The sequence below is a fragment of the Mercenaria mercenaria genome, chromosome 2 (genome assembly GCF_021730395.1).
Source record: "Mercenaria mercenaria strain notata chromosome 2, MADL_Memer_1, whole genome shotgun sequence".
Taxonomy (NCBI): domain Eukaryota; kingdom Metazoa; phylum Mollusca; class Bivalvia; order Venerida; family Veneridae; genus Mercenaria; species Mercenaria mercenaria.
In genome coordinates this window covers 81,924,243-81,943,663 of record NC_069362.1, presented here as the reverse complement: position 1 = coordinate 81,943,663, position 19,421 = coordinate 81,924,243, and the positions used below count along the sequence as shown (strand labels likewise).

The 19,421-nt window shown below is 34.5% G+C and overlaps 1 protein-coding gene across 14 annotated transcripts in view; it reads left to right on the top strand.

Moving 5' to 3' along the window:
- The window catches only part of LOC123564429 (calcium/calmodulin-dependent protein kinase type II delta chain-like), a 173,560-nt gene that overhangs the window by 149,289 nt on the left and 4,850 nt on the right, over positions 1-19,421 (top strand). For 6 of the 14 annotated variants that reach the window (XM_045358010.2, XM_053537059.1, XM_045358009.2 and 3 more), the window contains 3 exons: positions 7,005-7,061; positions 10,636-10,711; positions 11,345-11,445. In XM_045358010.2, the coding sequence (XP_045213945.1) occupies positions 7,005-7,061; positions 10,636-10,711; positions 11,345-11,445 (234 nt within the window). The remainder of the gene's footprint in view (positions 1-7,004; positions 7,062-10,635; positions 10,712-11,344; positions 11,446-19,421) is intronic. The other 8 variants (XM_045358016.2, XM_045358014.2, XM_045358012.2 and 5 more) reach the window with 2 other exon arrangements.

Below are 19,421 nucleotides of genomic sequence, written 5' to 3'. Positions count from 1 at the left end.
CTCTAGTTTGCATATACCCATTTAATCTCTGCTTTGAGTGGCTACAGTAAATTGTGAGTATTCCCATTTTGGCACATTTTTAGTGTAGTATTCTGTGCCTTAAAGTGAATGTACAATACAAGTCACCTAAACCATCAGAAGGCAGTCATTTGATATGAGATTTATATATTTACGTATTTTACCTAAGTGTGATGTAAATGTAAACATTTTTTTTAGATTTTTAGATTGTGAAAGGTTTTCTTTAAAGTCTGTTTTGTCAAGTTTCTGTGAATTAGATGCAAGTAAAGTTATATGATGAAGTTTTAACATGAAGTTGTGTGACAGCTCTTGTTTTGCAAAGTTATATAATTATATTCTATATTTCAAATTGTACTAAGTCAGATTTTGAAGCTAAGGTCTTAGTTAGATTAAAAGATTTTATGTGCATGATGTAAACTTATTGTCAAATAACCGAGAAAATGTTAGAAAGAATTCGCAGTCCTTTTAGTTGGAAATTTACCTGTCAAGTCTTCGCTGCATTTTTAATTGCAGACTATCCAATTAAACTTTTGAGATTTTTGTCCTCATCAGTAACATTTTGCTCTTGTCTTCAATAGCTGTGGTGATCTTCTCCTAGGATTCTGATATCTGCAGTTCAGTCTGAATCATTATAAATGCTAAAGAAACCTTTTTAAACCCCAAATTTCACATAGTATGGTTATCAGAATGGACTGCTTTTACAGTTCTCTATTCAACTAACTACAGAAGTTATATATAGTATACAGCCTTGCATTTAAGAGAGAAAAAAATAGTTTTTCATTTTGCAGGTGGTCTGATGTATTTAATTCTTACTGTGACAAAATCATCAGTCTTCATTTAATTAAGAAACTTGTTTGTAAAGAAATAGAGAAATATATATAGAGTGGTGGAACCTATGCTCGCGGTATTCCTATGCTCGCGGTATTTCGATAAATATGCTCTCTGCAGAAGCACTAATAAAAATATTTCATCATGCTATGTTCAACACCGACCAGTGGTGAAAATGCCTTTACAACAAACGTAGCGATAGCCGCGCGTGCCGCTCACGTGACGGATACAGCAGCCGATACATTTTACGCAATCTGTATCCGTCGCACAAATCTCACACATACATGTCAAAATCACTAAACTAAAGTTAGTTTTTTAGAAATCATGCATTACATTCAGATATAAGATAGATTTAAGAGCAAGATGTGATGAATGTGACGCCTGGCTACTCTACGAGTGCCTTTCGAACCATGAAAAGATCGATGTTGATCTTAGTATTTTGACAAAGTCCAAATGGTTCTTTCTGAGATGTAGGGAGGAGTAAATTTCCTACACACAAAAGAAGTGTAGAAAACATTAGCGAGTTAATCACTGTCGTTGTTTGAATCTTTAATACTTGAACATTCTGTTTTTAAACAACATTATTATAAGTTTTTAAGCTTTGTTCTAATAGTGACTCCATTTCGGAAAGGGAAATATGCACATAGAGGCACATACTAAATTTTATCCCCATTTATTTTGTTTTTCACATAATAAATGAGTAATGTTCTAAATAATTATTATATTCGCATATGCTTGTTTGTTCATTTTTAGCCTGCTGATTTTTTTTTTCGTCCTTAGTTTAATCGATATTACATACCGCCAGCATAGGTTCCCTTCAGGACGAATTTTCACCTTTTCACATATGCCGTGTCGATAGCTCACGAGACGACTAAGTCACGTGATGACGCACATCAACAATATGTTTCGATAAAAGGAGGATAACTTTATGTTTTTGCATAGGCAAATCGAAATAATAATTTTTTCTTGCTTCTTAAAAAGATTATATATGTACAAAATACCGTGAGCATAGGTCCCACCACTCTATATTGAATTCCACTCACTATTCCAGAATACTACACAAATGTATATACAATACTGGTTAAAGTATACACACACTACAACACTTTCTGTCATGTTGTGTTTTACATTTATGCCCATTTTCTCTCATTTGTTTCATATCCTTCACAAAGAAATGGTTTCCCAATTTTGTAATAAATGTGGTTGTGATATTCTTGTGGTACTTTCCAGTCAGTAAGATATTGATGCTCACAATGTCACATGTAAACAGAATAATCAGAGATGGTATTGTTCTGTCTTACTTCAATACATATAATATCTCTTTTAAACCCAAAATTCTGCTTAGGCATGGTTCTTGACTACCAGCCCTGTTTCTGTATTCTGTTACACAGTTAATTTCTACAAATTTTTGTTCAGAATTTGTATGTTTTTACATTCCATACAAATTGAAATTTACCCTGCATTATAAAGTATTATGCATGCATTTCTGTATTCAGAAACATCCGTTTTACACTGCACACTTTACAATCTCTTCACTCAAGAGTTCTGAATGTTTTGTATATTACTTGTTCACACGTACAGTGATTGCATCAGTTTTTGTTGTCCAGTGTCCCTTTAATTTCTGTTGGTATCTAAGTGCGCAGAAGATAGCATGACCCTTTTTAGTTCACCGGAGTACAAGAGCTAGTGCTCAGGTGATTTTTGTGGTCCTCCTGTGTCAGTTGATATCTGTTAGTGTTTCGGCTGCAATATTTTTACTTGAACAGTTACTGCTCTGAAACTACATGTCAAAACTGCATCAAAATTTGTTCAATAGCCTCTTGCATTGACCTCTTTCAAAATTGATCAAAAGGTTCCACTTTACTGCATTTAAGGGCTGCCTGAACCTGAAATAGAAAAACATTAAAACTGCTTGATCATGAATTCGAACGAGGCATTTGTTCTCCGTGATGATTTTTTAGCTCACCTGAGCAATGCTCAGGTGAGTTTTTCTGATCGCTTGATGTCCGGCGTCTGTCGTCTGTCTGTCTGTCTGTCTGTCTGTCGTCTGTCGTCTGTCGTCTGTCAACATTTAGCTTGTGTATGCGATAGAGGCTGTATTTTCAACTGATCTTCATGAATATTGGTCAGAATGATAACCTTGATGAAATCTAGGCTGAGTTCGAAAATGGGTCATCTCGGGTCAAAAACTAGGTCACTAGGTCAAATCAAAGAAAAACCTTGTGTATGCGTTAGAGGCTGTATTTTTCAATTGATCTTCATGAATATTGGTCAGAATGATAACCTTGATGAAATCTAGGCCGAGTTCGAAAATAGGTCATCTCGGGTCAAAAACTAGGTCACTAGGCCAAATCAAAGAAAAACCTTGTGTATGGGATAGAGGCGGTATTTTTCAATTGATCTTCATGAATTTTAGTCAGAATGATTATCTTGATGAAGTCTAGATCGAGTTCGAAAATGGGTCATCTCGGGTCAAAAACTAGGTCACTAGGTCAAATCAAAGAAAAACTTTGTGTATGCGTTAGAGGCTGTATTTTTCAATTGATCTTCATGAATATTGGTCAGAATGATAACCTTGATGAAATCTAGGCCGAGTTCGAAAATAGGTAATCTCGGGTCAAAAACTAGGTCACTAGGCCAAATCAAAGAAAAACCTTGTGTATGCGATAGAGGCGGTATTTTTCAATTGATCTTCATGAATTTTAGTCAGAATGATTATCTTGATGAAGTCTAGATCGAGTTCGAAAATGGGTCATCTGGGGTCAAAAACTAGGTCACTAGGTCAAATCAAGGAAAAACCTTGTGTATGCGCTAGAGGCTGTATTTTTCAGTTGATCTTCATGAATTTTGGTCAGAATGATTACCTTGATAAAATTTAGACCAAGTTCGAAAATGGGTCATCTGGGGTCAAAAACTAGGTCACTAGGTCAAATCAAAGAAAAACCTTGTGTATGTGATAGAGGCTGTATTTTTCAACTGATCTTCATGAAATTTAGCCAGAATGATTACCTTGATAAAATCTAGGCCGAGTTTGAAAATGGGTCATCTGGGGTCAAAAACTAAGTCACTAGGTCAAAGTGAAGAAAAACATTGTGTATGCAATAGAGGATGTATTTTTCAATTGATCCTCATGAAATTTGGTCAAAATGATTGCCTTGATGAAATCTAGGTCGAGTTTGAATATGGGTTATCTGAGGTCAAAAACTAGGTCACTTGGTCAAATCAAAGAAAAAACTTGTGTATGTGATAGAGGCTGTATTTTTCAATTGATCTTCATGAATTTTGGTCAGAATGATTGCCTTGATAAAATCTAGGTCGAGTTTGAACATGGGTCATCTAGGGTCAAAAACTAGGTCATATCTAAGAAAATGTTTGTTTTATCGCAAGAGACCAATTTTTTGGTCCAATTTTAATGAAAATTGGTCAGAATATTTGTTTCCATGAAATCACTAGGTCAAACATGTTTTACACTGTTATGGTGTGTTTCTTAGGTGAGCGACCTAGGGCCATCTTGGCCCTTTTGTTATAAAAGACATTTTGTCTGAAATCATTTGTCTTCTACCAGTTGATATTTATATGCCCAAAGGGACGTATTATGTTATACCTCTGGTGTCTGTCCATCCGTCTGTTAGCAATTGCGTGTCCGCTCTGTAACTCTTGAACCCCTTAAAGGATTTCAAAGAAACTTAACATAAATGTTCACCTCATTGAGACGACATGCAGAGCGCATGTTCTGGATGGCTTGCTTCAAGGTCAAGGTCACACTTAGGGATCAATAGTCATGAGTGTGTTTTGGTCCTCTCTGTAACTCTTAAACTGCTTGAAGGATTGTAACGAAACTTGGCACAAATGTTTACCACATCGAGATGACATGCAGAGCGTATGTTCTGGATGTCTCGCTTCAAGGTCAAGGTCACGTTTTGGGGGTCAGAGTTTATCACTCTGTAACTCTTGAACCCCTTGAAGGATATCGAAGAAACTTGACACAAATGTTCACCACATTGAGGCAACCTGTAGAACGCAGGCTTCTAGGTCTAGGTCATACTTAGGGGTCAAAGGTCATTGTTTCTTAAGTCTTGAACCCCTTGAAGGATATTGAAGAATCTTGACACAAATGTTCACCACATCGAGACGATGTGCAGAGCACATGTTCTGGGTGGCTAGCTACAAGGTCAAGGTCACTTAGGGGCCAAAAGTCATACCTTCGGGCATATATAGCTGCACACTGTGGTGCTCTTGTTTTGCATATTTGGCAGTTATTGCGAAATACAGGTTACAGGTTAGTACTGATACAGAAACTAGGAACACTGATAAGGCTAACTTTCCACCTTTCCATAGCTGAAATTGTGTTGAAAAACATGCTAAGCACAAAACAGACATACTCATGAACTACCAGATGGATCTTCATTAAACTTGCTTGAATTTTTTGAAAGGGATATGCTTGCATATATTTAACTGCCACTAGGGAATAATTTATTGCAATATAGGAAAACTTACAAAAAAACTTCTTATATAATTATTTGCTATATATATTTCAAAAATAAGAATGTTTAAAAAGTTTTTATGAACATCAACTCAGGTTAGCGAGATAGGGCCGTCACGATCCTGTTCTTCCGCATTTGCTCCAAAGTTAGGCAGCCTTTGTAATTTTGATCACAGTCAAAATATGTGTTTTATAATTATTGGGGGGAATTTTCTTGAAAAAAAAAAAAAGAAAGTGTCAGTCCAAATGAAATTTTTACACAATTGAAAAAAATAGAAAAAATAAACCAAAATATTGGAAAATCTACCATACAGATGATTTTTTAATAGAATGTCATACTGGAGCAACATTGAACAATTAGTACCATATTGTATTTTGATCACTGCATGTCTTGTATGAATGCAGATAGATAAATTGTTTCCACTAGACCATTCAGTGCACCAACTCAACTGTAGTATTATGAATGGCACAGTATTTTTGTTATTTGATAATTTCAAGGTTTACTCTAGTCTTTAATTAGTAGATTTTTGGTTAAAAAGAAAGAGAATATTGACGTGTTAGACCATTCAGTTGTATGTGTTGTATTTGTGCTAGATCTTCAGATTACAGTCAAACTTGCACAGCTTCTCCATTCAACAGACTTGTTAATTATACAGATATTGGAAAAAAAGGTGACAAGACTCTGATAGAATAGGGTTATTATAATAGTAGCTAGATTTTGGGTGCAGTATTCGGTTTTTATTTTGCCAGGTAGGATCACAAGAGGTGCCTATGCACAGAGTGTGATCTGGCTTGGCAAAGTATATAAGAGCAAAACACAACATCCCACATCTAGCTACTGTTATAATGACAACTTTATTATATACTGCTGCCTTTATTATTGACCAATGAACATCCAAGGAAGTTTTCAAGGGTTATTACTGAAATGTTTTTTTTGTGTGCTATTTAAAGAACTATGTCAGATCATAAATATTAATTATATAAGTAATGAAAGTAGTCCAGCAGCATGCACAATACAGGATTCAAAGTACAATATGGAATTTGTTTTCTGCCTGTTCATATGAACTTGTGAAATACATGCCATATTGACAGAATCTACACAAGTATGTAATAAATATTTTAACCCTTACTCTGCTAAATTTCTATTTGAAGGGGTCTTCACTGAAAATTTACTGACTGAATAGCGAACAGTGCAGACCATGATCAGCCTGCATGGACGTGCAGGCTGATATTGGTCTGCACTGGTCGCAAAGGCAGAATTAATTGCCACCAGCAGGCTAAAGGTTAAATGCTGAAAGATCTAAAATTTGTTCTTGTTTCATCTTTAGATGTCCATGAGGGTAATATTCAAAGTCTGTCAAGTTTGACTGTATGACCTTGGTTTCCTACAAATGCTATATTTCATTTTATTCAATTGGAAATTTAATTTTTTGATCACTTTGGTAGTATAATTATGAATGAATGAGCCACTCCAAGAAATAAAACATGCATTTACATGCATTTTCTGTCCTAAATTTGATATGTGTTTAAAGATAGAGATGGCAAAATAAAAAGAAATAAACAACTTACATGTTTTAGAAAAAAAAAGGAAACATTCAAGTGTTAAACTTTTATTTTAAAACTAATATATAGAAAAGTTGAATGACTGTATGCATGAGTTTTCTTTACAAAACAGGGGCTATCACACTGACAAGTTTACAGCTGGGTGAGGCCATAGACTCAGGCAGTAGTAGTAAGTACCCCACCCACTTTTCACATCCAAAGTCTCATAAATGGACCATCATTTGTATGTCACATATAAGTGCTTTTGTATGTGTATTCCAATGTTAGTCACATTTTCATGTTAAGTATATGAGTTATATCACTTTTACAATTACTCAGATGTATATTCACCCTACGAGTTATAAGATGACTTGTGAGATTGTAAAGAGAATATTATAAACTTTGTGCATATGGTTAAACCTGAATGTATTTTGGCTATGTTTGGGAGAAACAAAAAGTAATTTTTATTTGCAGATGGGCAAATCAATAAGATTTGCCAACCAATTGATATTGGCACAATCAAATTAGCCAACCCATGCAGTTAATCAGACAAATTTGCATTATAGGTAACATTATGTCACAAATCTATAAGTAAACCTTAAGTTTGGCTTTTAACATGCAAAATGCATGTTTTATACATATTACTATTGATCAAGTACATAGCAACAGAACCACAAAGTAATTAGATTGAAAATGCTTATCAATATTATAATTTATAAGTTATTATGACCATTTATCAGGGGTTGATATAAAATAAATGAAATTATAGAAGGAAACCGACACTTAACTGTCTGTCCACTTAGCTCAATAGGGAGAGAGTAGATGTTTGGATCACAGTGATGTGAGTTAGATCTCTGGGCAAGACATATGTTCTCCATGATGATTTTGTAAAGTACATTTTGTCAGCCTCTAATGTGGAGAAGTTGGCAATTACTTGCTGACAACAGGTTAAAACTGGAACAGACTCAAGGAGCACTGAAAATTGTTGAAACAATCTGCGATCTAGAGCCATCATGACCCTCTTGTTCTTTTTTAAAAAAATGTTTTGACTAATTTAAAAAAAGCCTGTTGCAATGTGTTGAGACTAAAAAAGGAAATACCAGATCTGGCGATTGGTTTTGCCTTTGCGACCAGTGCAGACCAAGATCAGCCTGCACATACGTGCAGGCTGATCATGGTCTGCACTGTTCGCTATTCAGTTAGTAAATTTTCAGTGAACACCCCTTTGAATAATAAATGGTATTGCCCAAATTGAATGATAGACCAGTCCATTTTAGAAATTTAGCAGGCTAAGGGTTAAGCATGTTACCATTTGGCTTCACTCATACGTATGCTTTTCTTCCTACACAAAAGTATACAACAGCTTGAATTAAAGGAAGGTAGCCTGTGAGTCTCATAATGTATGTTTATGTAACTGCCGTACAATGTAATAATTATAACCCTCTAAAATCAGCAAAGACAGTTATTTTTCCCATTAGATGAGTAAATTACCTCGTCAGTTTCAACAAATACATTCTGGTCTGCTATAGAGTGTTCATTGTGCACTGTGTATTCTTTTTGTATTAAATTGCTCAGTTGCGTGACAAAAGTCCAACTTCTCCATTTTAGATTTCAATATTTTCAAAGAAAATGTTTCAAAATGACTTCTTGGAAAATATCTGATAGCTAACTTGATCATGCCTACTCACCATTGTTATAAATAAGTAATGAAAACAAGTACTTGCCTTAATATATAATGCAGTACTTAGGCTTTTTAAAATTGAATTGATAATCATGGTACTTTAGCAAAAACAAAGTGTAAAACTTCCTGCATTGCCATAATAAAGTCACTATCTTATGACAGAACTTGAGAAAATATATGAGTGTTCTTTCAGTTAATTGTGTAGTTGAGATTGAACAAGCAATTAAATAAAATAATAGTTTTATATTGAAGGAAGATACAAATTGGTTTGCAGGGAATTTGGCTGAATGCCCTTGACAAGTGTTTTCCAGTTAAAACAATTAAAGTGTTTAATTGGATTACTTTGTATTGTTATATGCCCAAAATGTCTAAAGGTTAGATTTGTTTTTGTTTGAAATTGTCTTATTTCACATTTTTCTGTAGTATTTGATACGTGTCTTAGGTGTATAATTTTTTATGAGATGTAGATTTTTAAAAATGCATGTGTATGTTATACTATATAATTATGTATATTTGTATGTAATAGCTTTATGTGTTTGTTTTTATAATGTTGTATTACTCTCCATTGATTTATTTAATTGCAAAAATGTTTATAATAGAGATCTTCTGTGATGCAGTCAAATTAAAACCTCCTCACGTCCTGAAATGTCTAATGTGTAATAGGCTGTGTCTCTCCTTGCTATTCATTAACCTTTTGGAAGAGTTCTGTCCCTTTACATAATGTTGAGAGTTCCCGTTTTCTCAGCACACTGAACTCATTCTTAACATCATTTATATTTTTGTAGTTATCCATTCCTAAGAATTGTCTGAAACTGTCAAGACCATATATTGTGGGTCATTTATGTTATATGTTGCCAGGGGCTGGCTACCTCTACAAGTAATGAATCCTTGTACTTCATCAGTATCAGTTTACAGAGTATGGATAGCTCAATCCTCATACCTGTATTTTGTTGTTACTTGTTGCATGAGGGGTAAAAACTTGTGTTGTCTTCCATGTCTCAAATGTTTTTTGCTTAACTGTCAAAAGCTGCTTAGGTCATGTGTTAAGATTTTTTTCAAAACGAGTTAAAGGTTTTTACACGGGGATGGCGGGCTCTTTCATGAATTAGGTGTATGACTGGAAAATTAGTCCTGTACAATATTGGAAGTACAGTGTTAAAGTATCTCCATGTCATTTTCGATGTTTTATATCTACTTAATTCACATGCACTCACTTATAAGCTGTTTGAATATCTTAGATTACTTGACATGTATAAATTCTGTGTGATAACATTAACATAATTTGAAATCATAATTATTTGTTACAACTGATGTTCATGGACTATAAGGTTGACCCTGTCCATGAAATCATCAAACAAATTTCTATTCATTTTATTATCATAATTTGAAATTCATGAATTTAGTGTGCACAAAATTGCTGTTTTTATAAACTAAAGTCTCAAAACTTTATTCTTATAAAATAGAATGATTTTACAGTATTTGTATCATTTTTACGTCTTCTATGCATACACATGTTTTAAATTTAAGGGGGATGTCCAAAAAGTATTTGTGTAACTCCTGTATTTTAGACAGTAATTTACATATAACTCGTCCACATAATCTGGAATTCACAGAAATTGGCCTTTTATGATTAGATTCATGATACATTCAAAAGTTCTGAGCAAATTGGTTCCACAGATAACGGGATTAAAAAACTTCAACTGTATACATGTAGATACAAGCCCGACTAGTATTTTGGAATGTCCCATACTCACCTTGAACATGGATATGCCTCATTCTATTCATCATACTCATTATCCCACAGTCTTCAAATAGGTTAAATGTTTCCCAATATGGATCTAGATTGTGAGTTGATACTTTTGTGAGGCTTTTATCTTTGATGCTTAACAAATTACTGACACAGCTGAGTCATATGTATTCATATTTAATACTTTCCTGTTATTTTAGAATTATGAACAGCAGACTTACCAGGGACTACCTGTTATAAGTCTGTGACCTTCAAGATCAGCACCGCCCATAATATGGGTAAGAATTTAATTATTTTGTGCAAAATATAATTTGTTATATCTTTTCCATTTTACAGGTAGAAAACAGGAGGTGATTAAGTTAACAGAACAGCTTATAGCGGCCATAACGAGCGGGGACTATGATGCCTACTCGTAAGTATATATTTCAGCAAAATGCGGTTTTGTATATTTTGTATATTGTGACATTGATCCATGAGGCAAATATTCTCCAATTTCTTGCAAGATATTGTAATGAAAATCATTTGACTGCCTTCACCGTTCCTTCTAAGGTAGTTGTTGTTTACTTGCACAAAAAGAAGCAGGTAGAAACATGAGAACGCTCTTGGTTTATCAGCCATTCCATGAAATATGTCGAGTGTACAATTATTACATGTGAGGAAGCAGCTCATTGTACCAAGGCACTCATGCTTGATATAATGCTAGGAAGGCAGCTCTCAGCTCTTCCTTCACTTTCTAGGACTGGAAAAATAATTGTTTTGCAATAATCTGTGTCATTATGACATGAATTAACTGGAGTGCAAAACATGGCTATCTGATTCTTCATATTGATGCAGTTAACTTGAGTGCAAAAAGTGGCTATCTGAGTCTTTATGTTGATGTAGTTAACCGCTTCTTACACTGCAGTGATGATGTACCTCTACATGAACACTATAAATCACACCAACCAAATATTAATAGAATACAAAGACTTTCAAACTTATATTCTGGTATATTAAAGTGCTTATTTCTATCAAACTAAAAAGAATACTTACACATGTTTTACAGGAAGTTTGTAGATCCAACAATTACATGTTTTGAGCCCGAGGCGATGGGTAACCTTATTGTAGGAATGGATTTCCACAAATTCTACTTTGATCATGGTAAGGGTATGTATTGTTGCTTTGCACACTGTGCTTGGGTCAGTTTGTGCTGTCTACTGTTTTTTTTCTTGTTTGTGTTTCTTACCATCTTGTTTCTACATGAAGTTCTTTGGTTTATGCGACATTGTAAATTTTGTATCTGGTATGGGTTTAAGTTGTAATTTAAGAAGGAAGAGCACATTTTCCATTTGTAATAAAAGCAGAAATTGGCCTTTAATGTCCTTTGAAGAAGAGGGGGTATATTGTTTGTTCACTGTCAGTCTGTCCTTAGACCATTTGGTTTCTGATCAATTACTAGAGAATGCTTGGGCCTGCTTTATTCAAATGTCATAGATAATTACCTGTGGTAAGTAGATGACCCCAGTTGTATTGGGGGTCAGTAGCTCAAAGGTCAAGGTCACAAGACAGAAAACAGTTTCCCCTAAATAATTATAGAAAGCAGTAGCCTCCTGTGGTCAAATTTTATAATATAATTACATGTGGTCAGTAGATAATCCAGATTGTTTTGGGGGTCAGTAGGTCAAAGGTCAAGGTCACTATAACCATGAGACTGAAAATGGTTTAATTTAATGCATTGATAACTAATGTGTGTTTTTGTGTATAGTTTTCAAGATTATAGGATGATTGCCTTTGTTCAGTTCAGGAGCTGATTGCGGGTTCAAATGTCAAGGTCATAGTGACCTAAAAACTGACTTAATAATTGAAAAAATCTTGCAGCTACTGCTTTTTAACATTGACTTTGAAACTGAAAACAATTTCTGATCACTATATGGAACACTAACTGATTTATTGCCTTCATAATTCTTTGGATATTTGCCTGTGGTCAGGAGATGTCTCATATATTTTTGTGTGGTGGGGTGGGGGTCAGTTCCTAAAAGGTCAAGATCACAGTGACCTTAAGATTGTGAATTGTTTATTATAATTATTGGATATCATGTAGACATATGACCATACTTCACATGAACACCTCTGAAACTACTGGTCAGAACTACACCAGAGTTGGTCTGTAGCATCCTGGGAAGTCCCCCCTTTCAAGTCTGTGCAAATAGTTCTGCTTGACCCATATAGGAGCTGCAAGTGCTAAAAATGACTTCTCATAAACCGCTTGATGGATCTTCATCAAACTTGGCCTAAAGCTGGCTTGCAGAAGGTTGGTGGTTCTACCCAGGTGCCCATTTGTGATGAAATAATTCAGGGAGGGGCACCTGGGGTTTTCCTCCTCCACCAGCAAAGCTGGAAAGTCGCCATGTGATCTGTAATTGTGTTGGTGCGATGTTGATACCCCTCTTATTTAGGTCAAAGGTCAAGGTCACAGCATACAAAATTACATAACCAGTTGCTTAAGATTTGTGGGGGCATATATACATTCACCTCAGAGCAGGCAGTAGATAACTCAGTGTGAAGAAGCACCATCCACTTTCTTTGCTGTGATGATTTGTTTTGCAAACAGTTTTTGTTCAGAAGTACAGAAATTGTATGTGAGTTACATCTTACACATTTCAGCAAATGGACATGGTATATGCCACCTTTGATGCTTGCACACTTCATGTATTAACAATATGGCATTTTATGTGCAGTTTATGTTATGCTAGTTGTGAAATGTTGTAATCATTATGTCAAAGGAAAGCAGAATTTAGTTTTTCCTGTTTCAGTTAAAAAAAGTGAAAGACACCCTACAAAAGTAAACTAACTTACTGAAAATCTAAATTTTTATATGCCAGAGCATAAGTCAAAAATAACTGTTAGGTAGGGGGCGATGAGACGATGTGCAAGATGAATTGAATTAAAAGGTCAAAGACACAGATAGAACTCAAAGGTCAAATCTGCTTGTCATTTATTTTGCTCAGTGCATAACTTAATAAGAGCACCACAATGCAGAGCAATAGGAGAGATTGCCGTGACGTCACGCATTAACACCGGTTTATCTGGTGTTGGGCAAAACAAATGTTTTTACATCGTTTGTGTATAGGATCAGAATTTTTAATAACTTTTTCGCTAATTATACCCCCACCAAACATGTTTGAGGGGGGTATATAGGAGTCAAGTTTTGTCGCGTCCCATCCGTAGCGTCAGAATGTAATCTCATTTATTACGCAAATGGATTTGATTCAAACTTAAATCAAGTTACCACCTATCACCCACATCATGTGACACAAGGTGCATAACTCTTGACACCAAGTTTTCATGAATTATGTCCCCTTTTACTTAGAATTTAAGGTTAATTTTGTTGTATTTTCACTTACCATATTACTAAAGGATGATTCAAACTTAAAATGATGTTCCACCTCATCACCCACATTCATGTGTGACATAAGGTGCAAACTTGACACCATTTTTTATGAATTATGCCCTTTTTACTTAGAATTTAAGGTTGATTTTGATGTATTTCACTTTACTCAGTTACACTGAATGGATTTGATTCAAACTTAAAATGATGTTCCACTCATCACCCAATATGTGCCCACATCATGTGAACAAGGTGCATAACTCTGAACCAATTTCATGAAATATGTCCTTTTTACTTAGAATTTAAGGTTAATTTGTTGTATTTTCACTATATCTCAGTTATTACTAAATGGATTGATTCAAACTTAAATAGTTGTTCCACCTCATCACCCAGATGATATGACATAAGGTGATTAACTCTGACATAATTTTTATGAATTATGTCCCTTTTACTTAAATTTAAGGTTGACTTTTGATGTATTTTCACTATATCTCAATTATCACAAATGGATTTGATTCAAACTTAAAATAGATGTTCCACTCATCACCACATCATGTGACACAAGGTGCATAATCTGACACCAAGTTTCTGGATATTGCCTTTTTACTAGAATTTAAGGTTAATTTGATTATTTTCACTATATTCCATTTCTACTGAATGGATTGATTCAGACTTAAAATAGATGTTCCACCTCACACCACATCATGTGACACAAGGGCTAACTTGACACTACTTTCTTGAATTGTGTCCTTTACTAGAATTTAAGGTTAATTTGATGTATTTTCACTATATCTCATTCTGATTGGCTTGAGCCAAAGGGAAGTAACTTTTTTAACCTTTGTACTGAGTTTCTTCCTAAATTCCAGGAATTAGTCGATTTTAGAATCTATTTTAGATTTCAATATTTTAGATATTTTTCTACTTTTTCTGGTAACATAGGTCAGTAAGACACTTTTTTGTATTCACTTTTAGTGTATCTCTAATATTAGAGATTTAATATATTTACTAGTATTACTATACTAGTATTATACTAGTATTACTTACATGTGGAAGCCCAGGATGAAGTACTCCAAAGTATTTTTAAGATTCCTTATGGTTGCCATTCTTCTGTGACAAGACCGTATGGTGGGGGTATGAGTCACTCCTGTGACAGTTCTAGTTTATGGATTTAAAAATTTCAGAAACTTTTGAAATGCTTACAATTTTCGTATTTTCTTATTTAAATATCCAGAATAACCATTTTAAATGACATAATTATGATTTTAATAGCGGCGTAACGATGCTCCAAACGTTAAGAAAAAACACTGTAAGTTAAGCCTTCATAATTATTCCACTTTATTTCGAAATAATAATTAAAAGTAATCAATAAATTGCTTGTTTTGTATCCTTTCCATTGATCAAAAAGTTATTGATATCATTTATGTTTTAAGAAAGTTTAAGCCGTTAGAAAAACATCACTGTTTACAAAAAAAAACATGACACTCGGTGTCTGCCCACCCGACCTTTGTCTTATCAGTTCTAAAAATAAAAACAGCAGATTTGTATACAAACACGATCTCTCCTATATACACCTTAAGGTATGACTGTTGACCCCTAAGTGTGACCTTGACCTTGTAGCTAGTCATCCAGAACAGGTGCTCTGCACATCGTGTCAATGTGGTGAACATTTGTGTCAAGTTTCTTTGAAATCCTTCAAGGGGTTCAAGAGTTACGGAGAGATGACCTTTGACCCCTAAGTGTTCTGGATGTCTCGCTTCAAGGTCAACATCACACTTAGGGGTCAAAGGTATTCGCTTTGTAACTCTTGAACCCCTTGAAGGATTTCAATGAAACTTGATACAAATGTTCACCACATTGAGACAATGTGCAAAGCACATGTTCTGGATGGCTAGCTACAAGGTCAAGGTCACACTTAGGGGTCAAAGGTCATACCTTCGGGCATATGTTGCTCTGCATTACAGTGCTCTTGATACAAAATTATGCCTCTTTTTTCGACTTCCGTATTCATTCCTTTGACAGAGCTATTGAATCCTCGGACGGCTCTCATTTAGCGTACATTCACTGGTATTTTCCTAGTCCATTCATGATAACGTTTTTGCTGCTGTTTGATAGAAGATATTTGCCTGTTAACATGTTCTAAGATAATAATATGAGAACAATTTAGAAAATGATACTTTGCTAACTATAGATTATCCTGGATACCACTGTATTTTGATGAATCAGAATTCTTCAGGTATAACATTGGCTTATACTGTTGCCAGTCTTAATTTACTGTAAAACCAAATATTTTTACTGGGTTAAAATAACATGAATTTTAAATTACGTTTGTAAGGTTGAACATTATTGTCAATGTCTGAAACTGAGACAGATTATAAACAGAGTAAATAAATTTCAAGAAAATATAAAGGAAGAAAATGATTTATGAAAACTTATGGTTTTACAGTATATTTTACGCAGATGTACCCTGTAGTGTTATTGTAGAATATTTGTCTGTATTGTCTGGTTCATATTTTCATATTTGCCATAGTTATTAAGTTTGTAGATAATTTTGCATCTGACAGTTTTTAGCTCGTCTGATTTTTGGAAAAAATCTCTTTAGAGGTATTGTCATCACTTAATCATCGGCGTTGGTTAAAATTTTTGTTTAGGTCCACCTTTTCTAAAGAACTGTAAGAGCTACAGCTTTGAAACTTTGCACATTTGTGTATCATCATTAGATGACTCTGTAGGCCAAGAACCATAACTCTGATATGCACTTTGTCAGAATGATGGCCCTTTTTGTACTTAGAATATCTTAACTATAACGCTTTCTTACATATTTTCTGGCACTTGCAGATGAGCGAAGGCACACATAGGCAGTGCTCTTGTTACTTTCATGACAAGAGAGAAAAAAATGTGTCAGATACAGAATTTAGTTGATATCCATTGCAGTTTGCTAGTGTTCAGCACTCACAGGGGGGCCTTAGTGGCCAAGTGTTTAAGGTCACTGACTTCAAATCACTTGCCTCTCACCAATTTTAGTTCAAATCTCATTTGAAGTGTAAAATTCTTCATGTGGGGAAGTCATCGCAGTGCCTTACCGAATGAAGGTGGTTCTATCCAGCTGCCTGCATGTGGTAAAATAGTGCCCAAATGGGCACCTTTGGCATCTTCCATCAAATCAAAAGCTGGATAGTCTCCATATGACTGTAACTGTTTCAATGTGACGCTAAACCCAACAAAAATTTTCAGTGATTTGTCTATGCCATGGTTAATCATAATTATAGAAGCAGGTGAAATACTTTGTCATATTTTCGCTTAAATGTACATGATGCAGTAATTGGCACAAAGGTATATGAATAATTAAATGCCATGCCATGCAGTAACATTTCTTTGTTAAAAAAGAATATCCAGTACACAATTCTACTGTGTTCAGCTACATATTGTGTACTGTTTTAAATCTAATGCATAGTTCTATTTATATACAAAAACATGTTACTTTTATGTTGATGTAAACTGTATGCAGTTATTGATCATATTTTCAAATATGAAATAGGGATGTACACTAAAGTCTTGCATTAACTTTTTTATATACCACTGTAGTCCTTCGAACACCAGAGGGATAACGTCTCAATGAGACAAAGAAAATGATTTCAATGATTATTTGTAAAAGGTGTTTATCGTCACTTTGTAAAAATATGTCTTTGTAAAAATATGTCAGAGTTAAAATGGCATTGAGCCAGTCAAAATGTTTTTATGGCCTTAAATAAAACAAAGTTTGAAATTCATGACCTTGGTGGGGTAACCCAAGTTGTAAATTTATTACATTTATCATTGCTTTGTAAAAAAATGTCTGAGTTAATATGGCATTGAGCCAGTCAAAATGTTGTTTTTAGCTCAACTATTCGAAGAATAGTCTAGCTATTCTACTCACCCTGGCGTCGGCGTCGGCGTCACACCTTGGTTAAGTTTTTGCATGCAAGTACATACAGCCATCAGTTAAAGGCATATAGCTTTGAAACTTATTTTTTCTTTTTCTAGGTCAATTACCAACCTCTCTGGGTCAAGTCCCATAACTCTGACATGTATTTTGAGCAAATTATGCCCCCTTTTGGACTTAGAAAATTTTGGTTGAAGTTTTACATGCAAGTACTATCTCCAAAACTAATGGAATATTGATTTGAAACTTCACATGTGTCTTTAGGTAAAAACTAGTTGATAGCAGCAAGTCCATAATCTGACTTTCATTTGGCCAAATTATGCCCCTTTGGCTTAGAAAATTTGGTTAAAGTTTGCGTGCAAGTACATACAGCTATTCTAAAAGGCAAATAGAATTGAACTGATTTTTCTTTTTCTAGACCAATTTTAACCCACTGGGTCAAGACCATAACCCGACATGTATTTTGAGCAAATTATGCCCCCTTTTAGACTTAGGAAATTTTGTTTAAAGTTTTACATGCAAGTTACTATCTCCAAAACTAATGCAGATATTGATTCGAAACTTCACATGTTTCTTCGGCGTTATAAACTAGTTGATAGCAGCAAGTCCATAACTCTGACCTTCATTTTGACAAAATTATGCCCTTTTGGACTTAAAAATTCTGGTTAAAGTTTTGCGTGCAAGTACATACAGCTATTTCTAAAAGGCATATAGATTTGAAACTTACTTTTCTTTTTCTGAGATCAATTACCAACCTCACAGGGTCAAGTCCATAACTCTGACAGTTTTTTGGCAAATTATGCCCCTTTTAGACGTTGAAATTCTGGTTAATTTTACATGCAAGTTATTATCTCCAAAACTAATGCAGATATTGATTTGAAACTTCACTGTGCCTTCGGGGTTTAAATAATTGATAGCAGCAAGTCCAAACTGATATGCATTTTGGTCAAACGTTCACAAAAAATATTGCAAACGTTATTTATGATAGATCATAAATGGCAATGTGAAAAACAGCTAAGACATTTTTTTTCATGTTGTTTTTTATTTTTTTTTATTTTATTTTAAATACTGTAATCGAATTCGCAATTTCTTCTCCAAATTAAGATCTCATAATTATTGTCTCAATTTCATGAAAAGGCTATCTATTTCCTTATTTGGTGCAAACAACTGTTGATTAAAAATTTAGACCTCATAATTGTCTCTCGATCCCGCAGAAAAAAGATAATATTAATAACAATTTTGATCAGTAAAATTTTTCTTCCACCTTTCATCAATAAATTAATCTCATTATTAGGTCAATATACCGACAAACATAATTTAAGATAGTCGGAATAGACCATGCAATTCTCACAGCGTGCGAAAATTTAAATTACAGATACATCTGACCGTCGAGGTGTGGAAAATTTTGACACCTTGCTCGAGTTTGCCATAAGCAAACACGAGTAAATTAATACACCAGGACCAGGTGTCATGCTCGGCGATCGGTTATCGATGCTCGACCCAGCCATGGTATTTCACATAGAAATAGAAGAAATCGGCCGGGACCACATGAATTGCTCGAGGGCCGGTGCTCGAGTCACGATGCTCGAAGCGAGCGGTGTTTCACTGTATAATAACAGTGTTTCATACTTAGTTTCTGTTTACATAAATATTATTAGGATTGATTTGACATCCCATCTTTCTAACTAGCTTTGCACCTTAGAACTGTATTTTGTACTGACAGTACACTCTTCATTAGTATAAATTGATTATTTTTGCCTAATATAGGCTTGATAGATGTTCAGATCAATCAATTAAATAGCTAATACTAAACAAATTAATATACCGTAGATATTT